The sequence below is a fragment of the Suncus etruscus genome, chromosome 2 (assembly GCF_024139225.1).
Source record: "Suncus etruscus isolate mSunEtr1 chromosome 2, mSunEtr1.pri.cur, whole genome shotgun sequence".
NCBI classification, from domain to species: domain Eukaryota; kingdom Metazoa; phylum Chordata; class Mammalia; order Eulipotyphla; family Soricidae; genus Suncus; species Suncus etruscus.
Window position 1 is genome coordinate 133,854,207 of NC_064849.1, and position 19,445 is coordinate 133,873,651.

General features: G+C 39.8%; 1 protein-coding gene across 5 annotated transcripts in view; it reads left to right on the forward strand.

Annotated features, from left to right (window-relative positions):
* PDE8B (phosphodiesterase 8B) overlaps window positions 1–19,445 on the forward strand; it is a 262,958-nt gene that overhangs the window by 154,936 nt on the left and 88,577 nt on the right. For all 5 annotated transcript variants that reach the window (XM_049766043.1, XM_049766046.1, XM_049766044.1 and 2 more), the window contains 3 exons: window positions 4,231–4,290; window positions 6,997–7,054; window positions 12,765–12,853. In XM_049766043.1, coding sequence (XP_049622000.1) covers window positions 4,231–4,290; window positions 6,997–7,054; window positions 12,765–12,853 — 207 coding nt within the window. The remainder of the gene's footprint in view (window positions 1–4,230; window positions 4,291–6,996; window positions 7,055–12,764; window positions 12,854–19,445) is intronic.

The window sequence follows — 19,445 nt, forward strand, 5'->3', positions numbered from 1 at the left end:
CCACTTGGCAGCAGCAGGGAAGCTCCCAGGAACCCAGCACCCCTGCTTGTTTACAGAAACAGGCCCTCTGGAGAGGAAATGCGTGCTTGTTCCTAAATAAATGCAGCCTGAAGAATTAGCTCTGGGGTGAGCAGAGCCATTTGCCATTTGGCAGAAGTGGAATGCTTTGAAGCTGTATGGGAAGAGGTCAGTAATGAAATGAAAGACCAAGAAAGACTCCAGTGACATATGCAGGGAGTATTATTTGTTTGAATGTTAGCTTGGAAGTGCAAGGTAGAGAAATGGCTTCTGAGAATCATTGGTACCCAGGAAAGTAATGAGTGTGGGCTGAGAGAAGTTTCTTTCCTCAGGTGTCACTTTGCTGCTCTTTGAGTTTTAGTTTCCTGAATTTTTAAAATGGCTTACTGGTCTTAGATCATCTTTCTACATGAAATATGCTACATATGAATGTGCAAATATACAAATATGTACTTCCCATACAGATTCTTTCACACATGATATATTAAAAATATTAAAACATCTTTTTTAATTTAAGACCTTTTTTTTAAAGAAATGAGAGAGGGGTAGTTTTGAAGGCACACAAGACAGTGCTCAGGGCTTACTCCTAGCTCTATATTCAGGGATCATTCTTGTTAATATACAGGGCCCATATATGTTGCTGAGACTCTGGTTGGCTATGTGCAAGGCAAGTGCTTTATTGTGCTCTCTCTCCAGTCCTAAGAAATTTTATTTTCTTTAAAATGGTTTTCAAATGAGAATAGATCTTTTGTAAGTATGCATATTTGATCTCTATTTTTTTCAATTTTTACCAAGGGACTATGATTTGAAGTAGTTAATAGAGTTGCAGATGAATAGTGTTCTTCTGTGTCCACCACCAATGTCTCACAGTCCTCTCTTAATTTATTTTTCTTATGTGAACTTTGTAGAAATATAACAATCCTGTGAGCAAATTTTGATTGAATGTAAGTCTTGGGTATAAAAAGAAAAAACTAACAAAAAGAATCCTTTTATTTTTCTGATTAAAAACACAATTTTTTTTTCCCATAATGGCTTACATATCTTTCACAGTAGTATTTTAGGTATATATTAACATTGAATCAGAGGAATACCCATCACCAAATATGTCCTCCCCCCATTCCAGTTCTCTTTCTACAACCCATATACCCCACCATCACCCCACCACCCCCTCGGGCTGCTAGAGTAGGTAGAAACCTCTTTGTCCGGCTTACTATTAGTGATCACATATCTGTTTGGTCCTGGAACCCTCCCTTGTTTTCCCCTCTATTTAAGAGGCAGAGCTAGATAAATCGAGGTATGTGGTTTTGTTTGAAGGAAAGAAAAGCAATAGATTGGGGTACAAAATAAGAGGAAAAAAATAATAAACAAGTCAAAAGTCAAATACACTGAAAATGGGCGGAGTCCCTCTAGATGCTCCCAACCTCAGTTTGAGAGAGGATGTGAAAAAGGTAATTGAAACACCACAACAATACAGAAAGAAATATCGAATTAAATAACTAGTGAGCACTACAGCAATAAAGACAGGCACCACACAATAGTCTCGGTTCTGAAATCAAATCATAAGCTCCATTTCCTGAGCTGCACAACCACCAAGATCTCTAGATACAGAGGTCTGATTTTATCATCCAAGACAAAGCAGAAATCTTCCACACACCACGAAAACAATAAGGGGAGAGTAAATGATCATGCAAGGAGTCTAGAGTTAATTCCATGACAGTATACTTCAGGGGTGGAGAAACCCTGTATCTCCTAGGTCAGGGGAATTCCCTCTACAATATCCCCAATAGTTACTGTGCCTATGCAGGGGGAAAAAAAAAAGGAAAAAAAAAAGCACAAAACAATCATTTTTCCACATGTTTATTTATCAATTGATCGATTTTTTTTGACATCTTTATTTTGGTGTGGAGATTAAGGTTGATGTCTCCAATATTATTTTATTTTGTCTTGTCTTTCTTTTTCTTTTTGCTCTCGAGCATGATTTGATTTAAGAAGAATCCTTTTAATTTGGGCAAAGGCCCAATTTAGTAAGCTGTGGTTTTTTTTTCATCCTGGCCTAAGGAAAAGTACTTCTGTTTCATAGAAGGGGGTCTCTATATGAGTCACACAGAAAGAGAAGAAGGGCTTTTGCCATTTAGAAACCTGGTGACTTGCTTAGGAGTGTGTCGCTGACCATTGGATTGCTATCACATGGAGAGTAGTTAGAGTCCTGAATGCTTAACTGCCACCACAGGATCCCTACAATGAGTGGGAGATACATCTGGGCGTGTTCTTTGCTGTCATCTGTAGTCAAAAACTCCTGGCTTCTTAGTCCAAACTGGTTCTTTGCTTCCATTCTTCAGATCGTGCCCTGACTGTCCTCAAATTTCCCTTAGTCCTTAATCTAGAAGAGGTCCAGGTCTTTCTAGCCACACCATTCCTTTGTAGGAATGAGAGAGAAATTAAACACAAGTCCACCCAAAAGACAGTCCTAGAAGAAAAGTACAGGCACACTTGACCCACATGTTTATCATGTGCTGAGCTGAGCCTCATCTCTTTAGACTGGAGCCTGGTGCAGTAGCCCAGACCTCACTGACCCATGACGAAGTGAGAGTCGCTCATAGTTTCTCTAGAGCAAAGGTGAGGAAATTTTATCCTGCCAAGGACCATTTGGATACTTTTAATATCATTTGTGGATCATACAGTAGAGACAGTGAACATAAATCTTATCATGCACCAGGGCCAGACCATGAATTTCATGGATTTCATGTCACCATTGGGCCATACTTTCCCCCACACCCCTGTTCTAGAGTTGTACAGGTTTCTGAAACACAGAATTTTCATTATGTAGAGTCAACCGTGTTTTCAGGATGTACTTTGGCTAGGAGTTCAGAAGGTTCCAAAGTAGGATGTGAGTGTAACTCACCTTCTCAGAGTTAGCTCTGTTGGTGGGTGGACAGGAAGTGATTTGTGCTGGCAGTGGAGAGTGTTGACATATCCCTCCTGCTGTACAACGAGTGAGTTAGAACATTCTCTCCAAAGGGCTCATTCAAACACCACTTATCCACCAGGGGAAACTTCATCTTTCCCAGGACAGCAGATGAACATTTGACCATTCTTTAGAGACAGAAGGATTAAAAAAACAGAGAATAAGGAAGGTGCTTGCCTTTTTAAAAAAAAAAAAAAAAAAAACTTTTGGGCATTTGGAAATTTTAGAGTTGAAGTAGAGGAAACAATAAGCACTAGTTCCCTCTAAGGGAAGCATGGAGAAGAGCAGAAAAAGATAAAAAAAAAAAGATAGAAAAACAAATCCATGTTGTGTCACAAATTACTCAGGAGCAGCCTTGAGCCTTCTGTTCTTGGAGATGATAATTTCCTGGGAGGGATCTCAAAATAAGTAGAGCAGACCATGGAGATGGGTCAAAGCAAGCATGCTTGTTTGTACTGAGATTCAAGTATGTGACCTTTTATTAAAAGCCATCCATTTCCTGACCCCTGACTAAAATAATTCAGAATCTGAGCTGCAGCACTGTACATTTCCCTAAAATTTAGGACCCTCAAGTCTCTGAATCAGTATAGATTTCAGTTCCTAGGAAAGAAAAACAACTATATGCATGCTCACAGATCATTAGTGAAGCTGCTTGATGTACCATATTTTAGTCATGATTGATAGCCCCCCACTTTTTTAAGTATTTGAAAACAAGTATGTAGCACATCTAAAATTTTTTGGCAATTATTTCTACCATCTTTAATAGGTTTTAACCTATATTTTTATATAAACTAGCTGCTGGCAAGCATTTTACTGTTTAAGGTCAACTTTCTGAACTCTTTTTTTTTTAAGGAGATCGTTTTCAAAAATTAAAAAAAAAAAGCTAACCCAATTAGCTCCACAAGTACAAACTGATAACTAGAAAATTGTAGGACTGCCAGAGTTCTACCAACCCCCCCGCAACTCCAGAGTAGAAATTCAGAAAATGTGGGATTTGACAGTTTTCGAAATGGAAAATTGGCAGGTTCAACCTATTGGATGATTGCCAGGACATTCAAAATAGTTAAGAAAGATGTTGTCCTAATCAGCAAGGGCATCTTTCTTTGTTGTCTTCCATGCTTTCCTAGACTTAATCTTTAGAGAACTATTTCTTTTTGTGCCATTTTATCAATGTGAAGATATTCTATATATGATGAATGTGGAAAGGTTCAGATCACCTGATTTGACTGGAAGTTTTCTCTTTGCAGGTCGATCCGGGCCACGAATCCCTCTGAGCACACGGTGATCCTAGCAGTGGTTTCACAAGCGTAAGCTTACCCTCCCATCCTCAGCTGAAGCAGTCCTGTTCTTTCTGAAATGTTTGTCTTGATGCAGTCCAGTCTTCGAGCCTGCAAAGCATCGGGCATGTTTTGGGTCCAACCTTAGATCTTGTTGGGCAAGGGGTGAGAGAGTAGAGGGATTGCATCCTTTTTCAAGTTTCTGGAAATGTTTCAGCTTCTCTCTCTCTGTCTCTCTGTCTCTGTCTCTGTCTCTGTCTCTCTCTCTCTCTCTCTCTCTCTCTCTCTCTCTCTCTCATAACTGTTAGCACATATTCATACACCTCAGGAAAAAATAGTTACTCATTATATGCTAGAATGAAAGAGACAACTGGGTAGGAGGAGGTCTGCAGAAAACATTGTTCCAGGTTATTTTTTGTTTTTGAAGAGTTAGGGAATGCTAATTTTTTTCAATAAAATAGCATTAAATAAAAGCCTAAGAACAAAGAGATGTTAAATCCACTGCAAAAAAAAAAAAAAAAAAAAAGAAAATGGATTATGCCATTTATGTCAGTACAACTACAGGGCTTGAAGCAGGATTAATGCTAATGTTTGGAAGGCATAAGAAAGGGGGATTGGATTGCAGGCTTGAGACTAAGGCATAAGAAACTGCACGGCTTGGTAAATTGTTTAAAGTGGGACTGCACTGCACTGAAAATGAAAGACCTAAAAGGAAAGAGTTATCTGTGCAAACTACAATGGATGGAATCTTTCTAAAGAGCAGAAAGCATTGTAGTCACCTAATGGCTATAGTTGACTTCAGAGAGATAAAGACCTTAAAGAGAGCCCAGAACTCATTGAACTTGGCCTCATTGTGGCAATAGTACAGATTCTTCAACAAGCCAACAACTCGGGAACAATGTAGTAGCCTAGGGAAGGCTGGTACCAGGGGAGACTGAAAATCTCCGTTCCAAAACAAGTTTGGTGATCATGGCTTTAAAACTGTATCCAACCTCTGCTTAAAGTAACTGCTGCTTCATGAGTTCCTTACACTGATAGCAACTGGATACTGAGGCCATGGAAAAAGAAGTTGTTCCTTCTTGTTCTTTTGTTTTGTTTTGTTTTTGGGTCACATCCAGCAGTGCTCAGGGGTTACTCCTGGCTCTATGCTCAGAAATCGCTCCTGGCAGGCTTAGAACCATATGGGATGCTGGGATTCGAACCACTGTCCTTATGCATGCAAGGCAAAATGCCTTACCTCCATGCTATCTCTCTGCCCCTCCCCCCATTCTTATCTTCTTGTTATTGAGGTTGGAAAGGGGCTAAAAGGGGAATAGTTCAAAGAATGGCAATGAAAAGTCCATCTTCAGCCCTCTGGTTTCCTAATGTCTTAGTATCTTGGACATATTCCCTAGACAGGCTTTAAGATCATAGCATCTACCCCATGCCTTACTAATCCTATGTCATAAGAATGAAACAATTTTTTATTCACTCTTTATTATTTATGCATCATATGTTTAGTATTAGTTCTTGAAAACTGATGGCTCATTGTGGCTTATTTGTTATTTTTCAATCACCCTCCACCACTAACACCACTGATTTGTATTTTTTTAATTAAAAATTTTAAAAATATTTTTTGTACATTTGTGTTTGTTGGGAGCCCAAACAGCAGTGCTCAGAAATTCCTCCTAACTCTGTGCTTAGAGATCATTCCTACTTGGATTGATGGCGTTTGGGCACCATAGTGTTTGGGTACCATAGTTGTGCTGGGTATTGAACTAGGGTTAGCTGCATGCAAGGCAAGTACTTTAGCCCTTGTACTATCTCTCCTGCCACCATTTGATATTAAAAATATTCATAGAGGGAGAAATAAATAATAAAACAATGGTATTTGTGCCAATCAGTTTATGTGAGGGAACCATCTTTTTAATACCTTTGGAACATTTTTGTGTCCTTCTAATTTATTTTGAGAGTGTAAAAGTCTGTGTTTCAGAGAAGAAAAATACAATGGAGAACAGTAGCTTTTCCCTGTAGAGTAGGAGCCAGTTTCAAGTATTGCTGCCAATCAGTGTGGGATGTTTCTTCCTCTTTTTTTTTCTCTAGAACCCAATCCATACTGGCTGACTTGTCTCCAATATACTATTTCTCTTTCACAGGTGGCTGCCATTACCCAGCATGCCCTTGTCATAAACTATTCTTGAACCTGGAATCCTGCCTCTAGCAGTAGGGAGCCCAGGGTCAGAACCATTCTTTGCATGTGCCATGATAATCCACTTCTTTCTCCTGGCCTTCCTTTCTAACTCAGACTCCCTTGGACTCCACAGGGTCCTACATCTCATAATAGAACTTATTTTCCTTACCTGGAAGTTTCCTCATCAGGTTTGGGGGTGAAGGTTATACTTTTAGAAGGCTGGGGGACTTCAGGGAGGACAATGGGCTCTGGTCTTCTTTCCTATAGCTTGCTACTTCCTGGGATTGCTCCCAAGCATTTGATCACACTCCCAAGGTCAGGGTGCTGATGGAGGGGTTTTCTATGTGCTGGACTGAGACTTTCAGAGACTCTGCTGGACTTGTCTCTACTGCCTTTTCTGATTCTGCATTCAGAAGGAGGTAGAATTTGGGTCCTTGTGTGCCTATAAAAGAGAGTAGTGCTTGCCAAAGAGAATTGTTCTTGCCTTGTTGCTCTCTCTTGGGGTTTTAGCATGATGAATCCTGGTCTATAGCTGCTGAGTGACCGCATTTTCTGCTTTTCTGCAGATCTGGTGACCATGAAGAGACCTCCGTCCTTCCTCTGCTGCATGCAGGCTTCAATAGGGTGTGTAGAAAATAAGCATGAACCTCTCTTGGGTGTGGACACATTCACTTGAATCCTCCTAGAACAAAGCCAGGTGCCTCAACAACTATGTAGCAAATTTAACCCTAGATCAGGGGTCTCAAATTCAATTTCCCTGGGGGTCACAGGAGGCAAAGTAGGAGTGAGGCAGGGCCGCATAAAGGATTTCGCTTACCGAATATTTGCAATAAAAAATCGCATTAGTAAGAAAAAAAATCGCAAAAATTCGCATTAAACATTTGCATACCCCGAACGGAATGGCTCGGGGTATGCAAATGTTTAATGCGATTTTTTTTACTAATGCGATTTTTATTGCGATTATTTGGTAAGCGAATAATCGCAAATACTGTGATATTGAAGGCTGGCCGCGGGCTACAAAATGTTATACGGAGAGCCACAAATGGCCCGCAGGCTGCGAGTTTGAGACCCCTGCCCTAGAAGAATGAATAAACCAATAATTCTCAGAGGATAGTAGCTAGTCAAGTGGTCTTCCTTTCTTGTCTAATTTCATGCATCTCAGCTATGGCTGTGGAAGAGCATCAATAGTGTTCTCACATCAAGTCAAGTGACTTAAATCAGGGTAGTCAACTAAATTCTATATATGAATGTGATTATGGAAAATAAATCTCTTCAATCAGCCTCCCCACCCCCACCAGTGTGTTCTTTGGAATCTAGTTCGCATCTTGGACTCTAGGGTCTAAACCATACTGGCTGTGGTATTCTTTAAATTCCTTTTGGAAATCCTAAATGTCAAAGGGCAAAAGTTATTTGATAGCTATGCACATGTCACTGATGCTCAGCTTAAAACTTTAGATGATTAATTGAAGGGGCAGTAAACTAGGCTTACCTGGTATACCAAGGTAGGAGCAATCTGAAAGTTGAGTTAGATGCAAAATGGTGTGCATGAAAATGAAAACAAGACAAAACAAATCAAGGATGATTTAAGAGAAGGGATGGAAACTGTGTTTTAAAACAGGAAAGTTGAAAGAAATATAGGTATGAAAAATCCTTATAGAGAAATTGTGGAAGGATTTCACTTTGACTATTAAAAACAAAGATATATTTCTTCTACTAACTACAATGCCTTTTGGGGGAAAAACTTGTTTAACTTTTGCTGACCATTTTAATTTAAGTAAATTACTGCAGTGTCATGTGGGAAAATGAGTTGTCAAAATATCAAAAAATGTTGTTTCACAACTAGATGAATAATACTGAAATTCAACTTGGAGATTAAGATATACTATTCCAAGGAGAGATTCACAAATGAAATAACTAGATTTACCTTGTATCTGTAGGTCTTTTTGATTAGGTAATCAAAATTTCAAAAAGATAATGTATATATCCCTTTTCCTCAAAACTCAGATATTGCCCATGGCTTGTGAATTAGGAAAAATATCTATGGATATTTATTTTCTTGACTTTACAAAAAAAAATCCCCCTTTTTACTGTAAACCACACAGATGCAGAAATTGCCAGTGCGGTCCAGTTATATTAAGCTTTAGTGTGCTTCAAATTATGGAGGTAGCAGAGCTGTGCAAAGAATTCAAGGTAACATGTGGTCCACCTGTGAGGAAAGATGATCCTTTTTAATTATCAATAGCACTTTCTCCATTATATCCACCATTATATCTCTCAAATGGTGATCATGATTCTGAATGGTATGTCTATGATCTGTTTCTCAGTGAGTGCAGTACTGCTGAGGTTTGGAATGGAAATTTCCAAAGAGAAAAAAAATGACTTCACAAGCCATGTAACTGAAACCTTTTTTTATTTCCCATACCAGAACATAATAACATGATTAACAGGGTTTCTAGATCTTCTGCCATAGATTTCTCTACCACAACCAACTTGATGCTGTTCTTCATCTCTCTCTCTCTCTCTCTCTCTCTCTCTCTCTCTCTCTCTCTCTCTCTCTCTCTCTCTCTCTGTCTCTCTGTCTCTGTCTCTGTCTCTGTCTCTGTCTCTGTCTCTCTCTCTCTCTCTCTCTCTCTCTCTCTGTCTCTCTCTCTCGTTTTTGGTTTTGGGGCTATACCCAGTGGTACTCAGGGTTTAATCCTGGCTCTGCATTCGGAAATCGCTTCTGGAAGGCTCAGGGGACCATATAAGATACTGGGAATCAAATCCAGTTCCTGGTCAGGTGTGTGCAAGGTAAACTCCCTACAGCTTTGTTATTGCTCTGGCCCCCTGTCATGTTTGAGGTAGAACCTCCCAGATTATGAGGACAAGGTTGCCTCACTGCCTGGGGGCTGACTGCAGAATGCACAGCATCTTAAGGATTCCACACTTGGTGACCCACATTCCTGCAGCTTTAGTATGGTGAGCTCCCACTAACAGTTTTAGAGATGAGGAGAGTTGAGGAGAAATAGCTGGCCTTCTTTGCATATAAATATGATGATTTAGACCATGAGGTTCATTTAGAAAGTTCCATTGTTTCCTTTTTACACATCTATCGCCTGTTCTAAAAGATTCTGTTTTCTTCTATCCCACTAGTGTATTGCTTTCTATAGCTGACTTTAGTGAAGAATACTTGCTGAGACTTGGGACTCATGACCAGGGCAGTTTATCCTGCTAAAATAGGGTGTCCCCACACTCTTTGGGCTCTTTCTTAAGGATACACCTTTGAAGATTTTTTTCTCCTGAGTAAATGTGGTTTAAAATCAGCTGAGACTGTTTCTTCAGGTGACCAGGATCCTTTTTTGGGCAAAAACTTGTCTTTGGCAACTCTGTACCCAAGCACCCTTCCATATAAGACAGTTGTTCTTGCTTCTGAGAGGTTGTTTCCCTCTCTGAGGTTGTTTTGGTCATCTTAAATCATCTGCTGAAACCCAGCCCCAGTGTTGCTGGCTAATTGGCCAGTGCTTCCGTCTATGGGTCCCTGAGTAAGGATCCAGGAACAAATTGTGCCATTTAATATTCCATAACAGCTCCTCCTCGAAGCCAATGGAACTGTGTTTAAGTGGCTGTCTCTGTGAGGCTCATTCATTGGAGCCTCTTTGAAATCAGCATTCAGCAAAGGATGACTGCAGCTGTTTTTACATCCACCTCTGTGTGCCTCTTTTTCAGTTTGAAACAGTGCTGATTCCGTCCAACAAGTATGTGTGGAGCACTTAGCATGGGCGATGCAATGTGTTAGCATGCCAGCGATTTGACTGTTCCTCCCTGGAGAGGCTTCCTGGGAAGTAGGAAGTGGATAATTACGGTATATTACTTAATCGAGCTACCTTCTCAGTGGTTTACTGAATACAGAAGTTTAATTTTTCCCTCCCTCATTTTTGTAGAGGAGGAAAGACTTCAAAAGTAACTAAATAACTTGCCAGAAGTCCTAGTCATTAAAAAAATAAAAGATGCAAAAGCCTAGTGTTTAACTCTGAACTGCATGTTGTGTTCCCCAAAGTAGGCTTGCTCAAACAGTTCCATGACCATTTAGTGTTCCAACAACACTTTATAGGTATTCTTTGGCAAATAAGGCTTCTTGCCAGTCAACAATATGGTGTAGAAGCACAGTTAATGCCTGAGGAAAGAGCCCCCTACTTTCTGTAACCATACTAGGACTCTGCTTTTTTGGTGTATGCCTACATAATTCTGAGCAGGTTGAACTTTGAACAATTCTGGGTTCATTCAAATTATTTCAGAGATAGGTATTACCATCTGAAAAATTACCCCAGTAGAACACAGTGGTGCCTTCCATTACTTTCATCCTACAAAACACAAGATACCACAAAGTGCAAGCAAAAGGCTCCATCATTTAGAAACCATCAATTGTTCACAGCTAAGGATGTTTTCAGGTGAGCTAAAGAAAAATAAAGTCTCTTGAAAAGTTATCATCTACAGATGAGAGTAAAAGTCATGTATGGCTAAATAAAAGTAAATCTTTAAAGATTATAAATATATAATGTATGGGGTCAGAGAGATAGCACAGCATTAGAGCTTTTGCCTTCCATGCAGCCAACCCAAGACAGACCTGCCTTTGATTCCTCACATCCCATATGGTCCCCCAAGTCTACGAGGAGAGACTTTTGAGCATAGAGTCAAAAATACTATACCACCAGTTGTAACCCAAAAACCAAAATAAAAAAATATATATATATAAAATGTAGATTTATATGCACAATAAAAAAGTAAAGACAGTTATTTAAATCATAATGATTTTTTTCAGCCTGTGACATTATCAGTGATTTGGGGCTTTATGCATATTTTTCTAAAATTTATACACTATTAAATTCATGTGTAGTTTATCATTAGAAATAGGCAACAAAATTTTTACTTTGGAAATTTATCTTTTAAAAAAAATCCTTTTGTTGGGGGGGCCATAGTTGGTTTGATCAGACTTCTAGATCTATACTCCTGGAAATACTTGGGGGACAATTTGTGCTGTCAGGGATTGAACCAGAGTTAATCACATCTCAGACAAGTATGTTAAAACCTCTGTACAATCTCCCCAGCCCCTAAAATAGTCCTGTATAAGCCAATATTTAAAAAACTTATTTTTTATCACAGATTTTTAATTTAATATATGAAACATCAACTCAGAACAATCTCCACTAATTTATAAGCTAAACCTAAATCTAATTAGGTTTTTATTTTGCTTTGTCAATAGCCTTTGATTGACTTTCCCTCTTCTTAGCCCTTCCATCTGACCAGAGATTGGTGTATTGGGGTGTAAGGAGTACAGGGATTCTTCAGGGAGACACTGGATAAATGGTTGTATGTATGTGGAGGAACCTCTGGAGGAAGAGGGAAGAGAAGTGAATCCTGTAGGCACTCAAAAGGTCGAGCAGGTCCCAAGAAGGCCCCCTCACCTTGGGAGAAATCACTCACAGTATGTCATACTGTAAGCCCAACTAGTGTCATTTCAGAAGCTTCTTAGTGTTCTATAGACTAAAGACTCTCAATAATGAATAAGGGGAGGCACTCTATACCCTTGGACCTATCATCTCTGACTGTTCCTAATCAACTGTTTCCCCGCACCTCTACCCCATCCCTTGTGAGAAGGGGAAATCAGTGTATAGGTTTTTTTCTTTCTCTCTCTGTCTCTTCCTTCCTTTCTTCCTTCCTTCCTTCCTTCCTTCCTTCCTTCCTTCCTTCCTTCCTTCCTTCCTTTTTTCTTTCTTCCTTCCTTCCTTCCTTCTTTCTTCCTTCCTTCCTTCCTTCCTTTTTTCTTTCTTTCTTTCTTTCTTTCTTTCTTTCTTTCTTTCTTTCTTTCTTTCTTTCTTTCTTTCTTTCTTTCTTTCTTTCTTTCTTTCTTTCTTTCTTTCTTTCTTTCTTTCTTTCTTTCTTTCTTTCTTTCTTTCTTTCTTTCTTTTTCTTTCTCCTTTCTTTTGTTTTTGGGTCACACCCAGTGGTACTCAGGGGTTGGTTACTCCTGGCTCTTCACTCAGAAATCACTCCTGGCAGGCACAGGGACCATATGGGATGCTGGGATTCAAACCACTGTCTATCCTGGATAAGCTGCTAGCAAGGCAAACACCTTACCATTGTGCTATCTCTCCAGCCCCAGTGTGTAGTTTTATTTCTCTTCAATTTACCAAGTGTTTCAAGCATGTCAACCAAGCTATTTCATCTCCTCTTCCCCTCTTACATGTGTCTTATATAACACTTGTCTGGATCAGGGGGGAAATAGCTGCTACAATTGCTTTGACTCTTTAAAAGGTAATTGTATATGTCTTATGTATTATCTTTGCTTTCTTTTCAGAGATTTATGGAGAATAGCAGCATAATTGCTTGCTATAATGAACTGATTCAAATAGAACATGGAGAAGTTCGCTCACAGTTCAAATTACGGTATGTGGCACATCAAGATAAAACTTAAAGCTAACAACTCAGTAGAGAAGCTTGTCTGTCATCTGACTGATGTTCCAGGTTTGTAGCTAAATCCCCAAGATTCTGAAGCTATTAAACAGATAAAGGGTGGCTGGCATATGCAGAACCTAAACCTGGAACCCTTTGGTATAGTAAAATAAATTAGAAGCATTTCTTCTGTGGACAATATTTTCCTCTATTTACAATAGTTTTAAAATTATACCGTAGGAAAAGTACTGTTACATTTTTGTACAGTTAGATCAAAATTAGGAATTGCCTTGGAGAACTACTTTCTATTCACTATGTTCAAGATTTATAAATTGGGGCCGGAGAGATAGCATGGAGGTAAGGCGTTTGCCTTTCATGCAGAAGGTCATCGGTTCAAATCCCGGCGTCCCATATGGTCCCCCGTGCCTGCCAGGAGCTACTACTGAGCAGATAGCCAGGAGTAACCCCTGAGCGATGCCGGGTGTGGCCCAAAAACCAAAAAAAAAAAAAAAAAAAAGATTTATAAATTACTGCTTGTTATTAGGTTGGCATTTAGTAATTGTCACATAGTAATAGCAATTACATGAGGCCTTTCTGTGGCCTCTTTAGGCTGGAAGGATCTTCAAGAAACAGTTTTGGTCTCTTTAAAGGGATCTTAGAGTTTGTGAGCCAATTGCTTGCTGGCCTTCCATCTGCCTTATAATATTAGGGACTTCTTCAGGCTGACGTTGCTCTGGCTTTGTTCTGTGTATTTAGGACCCAAATATCTTTAACCTCAAGCAGAGAGAGCTGGGGGAAAGGAGACTTTCCTTAACCTAGGAACCTTCTAGGAGGTCAGTTTCTGATCTCACATTGATTTGAACTGAGACTTTAAGAACCATGATTTACAAAGCTAGTAAGTTTTAAATACATATTCTAGCACCAATCCCACTACCAATGTCAAGTTCCCTACACCACTGCCCCCGAATTGCTTCCCCTATTCCCTAGCCTGCCACCTTGTTGCGCATGTTTTAAATTTAGTTGAAGTTTGGATCTCATGTTTTCTGTGTTATTGACTCTGTGGTTTGCATATATATAATTATACTGAAACTTGATCATTTTTATGATGACCTTGACATAATCCAACTTCCCAACAAGTTCCAGTAAGGCAGAAGATATTGTCCTAGAGAGTGGGAGGCAGTCACGTACTCATAATTTCACAAGATCTTGAAGAGTTCTCAGAGTTCTGGTTCTAAACATATCTCATCAGGACGTGATTGCCCAGGGCATTTCATTTTCACCCTCTGGGCTGGCTGAGGATATTGATTTCAAATTGCCAGATGTGTCTCTACCTCTCTCTCCATAGACTAGGCACAGTCCCCAGCATAGTTTCTCTCAGCAAAAAGAGAGCTTCTGGCTTGGTGCACAGTGAGCTCACTGGCATCTCACTTAATGACTTTGTCTTCAAAGGGGGAAAAACCCCTTTTTAAAGTATTTTCCATGGCATTCTCTGTTCCTTGGAAGCAGAATAGATTGACATCTACACACAGGGCGAGGTGCTTCTGGTCGCTCACTCAGGTTGGGGAATTTGCTTTGCAGTGAAAGAGAAGCATTAAGAAATAAAGTATGGGGAAGTCCATTTTTTAGGTGAAAGTGGATTGAAAAGACATCTCCCAAAGGTCATATTTAGTGAAATAAACTCAAAGAAGGAAGGCACATTCTGGATGATTTCACCCACGATGGGATGTAAACAAACAAAGCAAGGGAACAGCCAAAACCAAACAAAAACAAGTCCTAGAACTGTGACTATGAAACTGATATTCCCAAAAGGTTGAAAGGTTCTCAGGGACATTGTAGAGGGATATAGGAGCTTATGGGATGTGGAATGATGACATACATCTAGAGACAGAGATATAAAATTTTACCTCTCAGCCAGAGGGAGCTCAAAAATCTGACTGCAGTTTTTGTATTCAGGAAATCAGAATTCTGTCTCTAGCATCCCCCACAGTCCCAGAGCACCATGAAGCACCAGCATGTGTGACTAAAGTAAATATAAACAAAACTTTGCTCCCCACAAAGAATACAGTGTTAGAGGCAAGTGTTACCTTGTTTTATACTTATTTGGTTTGGGGAGGGTGTTGAGCCATACCAGGGCTTACTCTTGGATCTGTGCTCAGGGAGCACTCCTGGCAAAGCAAAGGAATCTTATGTGAAGATTGAATTAGGGACAGATATTGCAGGCAAATAGTTTAATACCTATACTATATCTCTGACCTTTAGTGGTTTATTTTGTTTTTAATTTATCTCAAATAGTAGAGAACGTCATACATGTGTGATGCCCTAGGTTCAATCAGAGTGCCACCAGAAGTGATCCCCATCCCCCCAAAATAAAACAATAGGGAATATCTTTATTTAGCACCATAGGTAAAGACTATTGCCAGAAACTTATTAAGTGTTTAGGTTAAATCCATTGAATTAAAAAAAAATCTCTATGTTTATCCTTTGGGAAAATGTCAGAATTTATCAAGAAAGCCACATTGAGTGCTCTTAAGTTTGAGCAACTTAAGAATTTTGTTCACGGGGCCAGCGAGGTGGCACTAGAGGTAAGGTATCTGCCTTGCAAGCGCTAGCCAAGGAAAAGACCACAGTTTGATCCCCCGGTGTCCCATATGTCCCCCCAAGCCAAGGGCAATTTCTGAGTGCGTAGCCAGGAGTAACCCCTGAGCATCTAACAGGTGTGGCCCAAAAAAATCAAAAAAAAAAAAAGAATTTTGTTTACACACATTCATTGTTTTTATTCTGGGGGGGGGTCTCTATTATAATTGAGAGCAAAAAGACTTTATGCTTTCATTTTAAATGTTGCCACATTTTATAGATTAGAAAAAGAACTTTCATTTGGGTTTAATTCTATTAACAGTGTAATATGTTAAACAGCATGATAATTCCCTCATTTTATTTATTAATTTTTATTTTGAGGTCATCCCTAACTGTGCTTAGGGCTTACTCCTGGCTCTGCCCTTAGGGATTAGGCTTGGAATATTTAGGGAACCATTTGAGGTTGAGGGCTTGAGTCCTAGTCAAATTTATGCAAGGCAAGTACCTCCTCTACTGCACTGTCTATCCACTTGATTTTCTTCATTTTAAGTAGGCTATATCAGTTTCCCTTCAGTAGCATTTCTCTTTCATTGAATGGGATGGTCCTTATAAGATGCCAGAAGATGCTATGTTTATGGGAATTGGGTTGAAGGCACATTGGGCAAGTTTAAATTAGTAACCCCATCTAGCATAGTGGTGAAAATGAAGGACTTTGGGTGTTCATCTCGATAAATTTTGCTTAGAGGCAGGGTCAGAGAATTCTGCACAGGTCTTACCAGACTCAAAGCAGTACAAGTGTGTGACTACTCCCACTCTCTAGGATTACAATGTCTCCCCACTCACTAGAGCTGCGTAGTGAATTGGATTGTGGTCAAGGTAATCATAAAAATGGTCAAGTTCTTAATAGAAATCACCATGAAGTTGGTAAATGGACTTGACCTAGGAGACAGTGACTCAGGAAGGTGGACTTGCCTATTCTCCTGAATCACTTACAATTTATACCAACCTAATCTTGACTAGCAGAGGCTCTTCCTCCTAGTCACAAGCAACCTGCAGAGTGAGTGGGAAAGCAAGCAAGTGTGCTCTAAAGGAGGCAAAGGCAGGGGCTTGTGACAACTTGTTCCATGACTGCCCCAGTTCATGAAGCTCTTTAGCACGTATTCAACACTTACCTGCTCCTCAAAGTTAGGGAGGAAACTCTGTCTTGCTGCAGACTGGCTCTTTTTTACACAATGCCAGAATAATTATAGTCTAATTATATAATACTTTCCCCTGCAGTTCCGCCCCCAGCTGCAGCTAAATATGTGACATACTAGCATTCTGCAAGGACAATCTGAGCTGTGGGGATGAGAACGAATGCAGACTCTGTCCAGATCTTCATGTGTGGTGGCCATCTTTAACAATAACAACGAAAATCTAATATGATCTAGTAGAAGATAGAAATTGATTTTAAAATTGCATTATATGGAACACCTTTCAAAGATGAGAGTACTAAGTTTTCTAAGTACATTTGATAAATGTATTGAACTGACAGATTTGTAAATTGGGTAATTCTAGTGAAATATTAGCAAAACAATGCCCATTTATGTTTTCTAATGTTCTGAATGTCTATCATCAAAAGAAGCATCTTATGAAAATATTCAAGTGAGATTTAGTCACCACCAGGAGTTTGAGCAGTTGATATTCAATGCCAGCTGTTGACCTGTTGTTAGTTTGATATTATCACCACAGTCTCGCACCCAAATCATCACACTCAGTTTATTCCAATTGCTACTCAGACGGTAGCAATTTTTGATTTTTAGGATCATTTCTAGTGAGCAAAACTCTATTCTGTGGAACTTTACATCTGTGGGTATTAACTGTTTCATACCCAAGATAGCTCTGTTTGACAGCTCTTGTGTTAAACTGAGGAGAAACTGAGCTGTGAAGACCTGAAGAAACTCTCTCTCCCTTAATTTGCTGCCCAAGAACAAGTCCCATCAGTAGTAAAGCCATAAACTTTTTGCCTCCCCTGCTTCTCCTGCTGAGATGTGAATTTGAGTTCATAATCTCCTCCCAACAGGTTATCCCTTGTTTCTTCCAACCTTTGTTCCAGACACTGTGTGTTTGTGTGTGTGCGTTTACATGTGTGTGCACTTGCATTGTATGTTGGGGAGCAATGAGTGTGATTAGTTTCTAGATGTCCTTTGGAAGTAAAGGTACAAGGAATTATAAAATTCACTTCAGCCACAGTTGGCAGGAAAATACTAAGAGCCAGGAGTACACTAGGGGTAACACTGGGCCCCTCTGTGATGTTGATGGTGGTGTGGAAGAAAAGCCACTATCTTTGATGATGGCTCTGCATCCATTGTACCACTATATTCTGTGTCCACTTTTCATATGAGCCCCTGTGATATTCCTTTTCCCTCTATGAAAAAAAAAACAAAACAAAACCTGTGCTTTCTGGACAATATGGGAGAATGGAGTGGTAATAGCCTCAGCTACAATTTGCAGGGCCTATGGAGTTTTCTGTTTCTTCCCTTAAAGATTTCAGAGGAGCTTCTGGGTAATTTTTTTATAAATATGCATAATTTTATGAAAGGGGGGGTGATAGGAAATCATTTAAAAAGGTGGTAGCACGGGCCTGGAGAGATAGCACAGCGGTGTTTGCCTTGCAAGCAGCCGATCCAGGACCAAAGGTGGTTGGTTCGAATCCCGGTGTCCCATATGGTCCCTGTGCCTGCCAGGAGCTATTTCTGAGCAGACAGCCAGGAGTAACCCCTGAGCATCGCCGGGTGTGGTCCAAAAAAAAAAAAAAGGTGGTAGCACAATCATTTAAAAAGGGAAAGCCAATGTAAGGTACAGCTGGTAAGGCACTTGACTTGCACATGGCTGATCTTGGACAGATCCCTGGCACCAAATATGGACCCCCAAGCACTGCCAGTCCTTCAGAACTTTGCACCCAGCTGCTCTGAGCTTGCTTTCCCTGCACAGCTTTTCCCCACTTAATGCTCAGGTTACAAAACTGAAGACATTCTAGGTGCAGAGTTACAGGATTCTCCAAAACACAATGCTAATAAAACCAATTTTCTTTATAAAGAGAATTAATGCAAGCAATTTAGTTTCCTCACTTTAGGAGTCAGATTTAGATTGATAATCTCATTTTGCTGCAGGTTGAGTCAATAGAACCATCAATTTAGAGGTTCAAAACCCGGATATATACCATGCCGTCTGGTTAAGGCTAGTCTCGGGGGAAGTGGTAAAAGGGAATGATCTAGACCTACAATACTCTTTTGCAATTGATGAGAATTTCCACTTTATCCCTCTGGGCCCTGTACTTAGGGTTTTGTGCTTTGTGAATAGTCATCAAATGAACATTAAATCAGTAAACTTTAGAGTCTGGAGCTAAGACCTTGTCTAAAAGCAACCTGTTGCACTGACTAAATCAGTAGAACCTTGGAGTACTTGTTTACATACTTTGCTTGTATACAGTACTTTAACAAAATTCTTGGACAAGAAAGGGATTTATCACTTGAGATACAAGGCAACTTGTATACTTGTAAAGCTCTAAAGGTTAAGACGTTATTCCCCATGGGGTACACTTACCCCCATTCTGTTCTGGAGGACTGAGGCTACTATCCAATAGTAGTAGGTGTGTTCCCAGGTTCCTGGGAAATCCTTTTGATAAGATACCCCAACACCACCCTTTGCCTGCTTCTTCAGGAGAACCATGCAGTGCTGAATTGGGTAATGATTTAAAATATTCTTTTATTCATTTTTTAACATTTTTAACTTAATTTGTGGGGACCATACCTGGCGATATAGGACTTATTTCTGGCTCTGTGCTGAGGGATCACTCCTGGCAGTGTTTGAGGGTCCATATTTGGTGCCAGGGATCTGTCCAGGATCAGCCAGGTGTAAGCCAAGTGCCTTACAGCTATACCTTACACTGGCCTTCCCTTTTTGCTTTTAAAAATACAAACAAACAAACAAATAAAAAACAATTGCTAAATGCAACAAAAATGGTCACTAA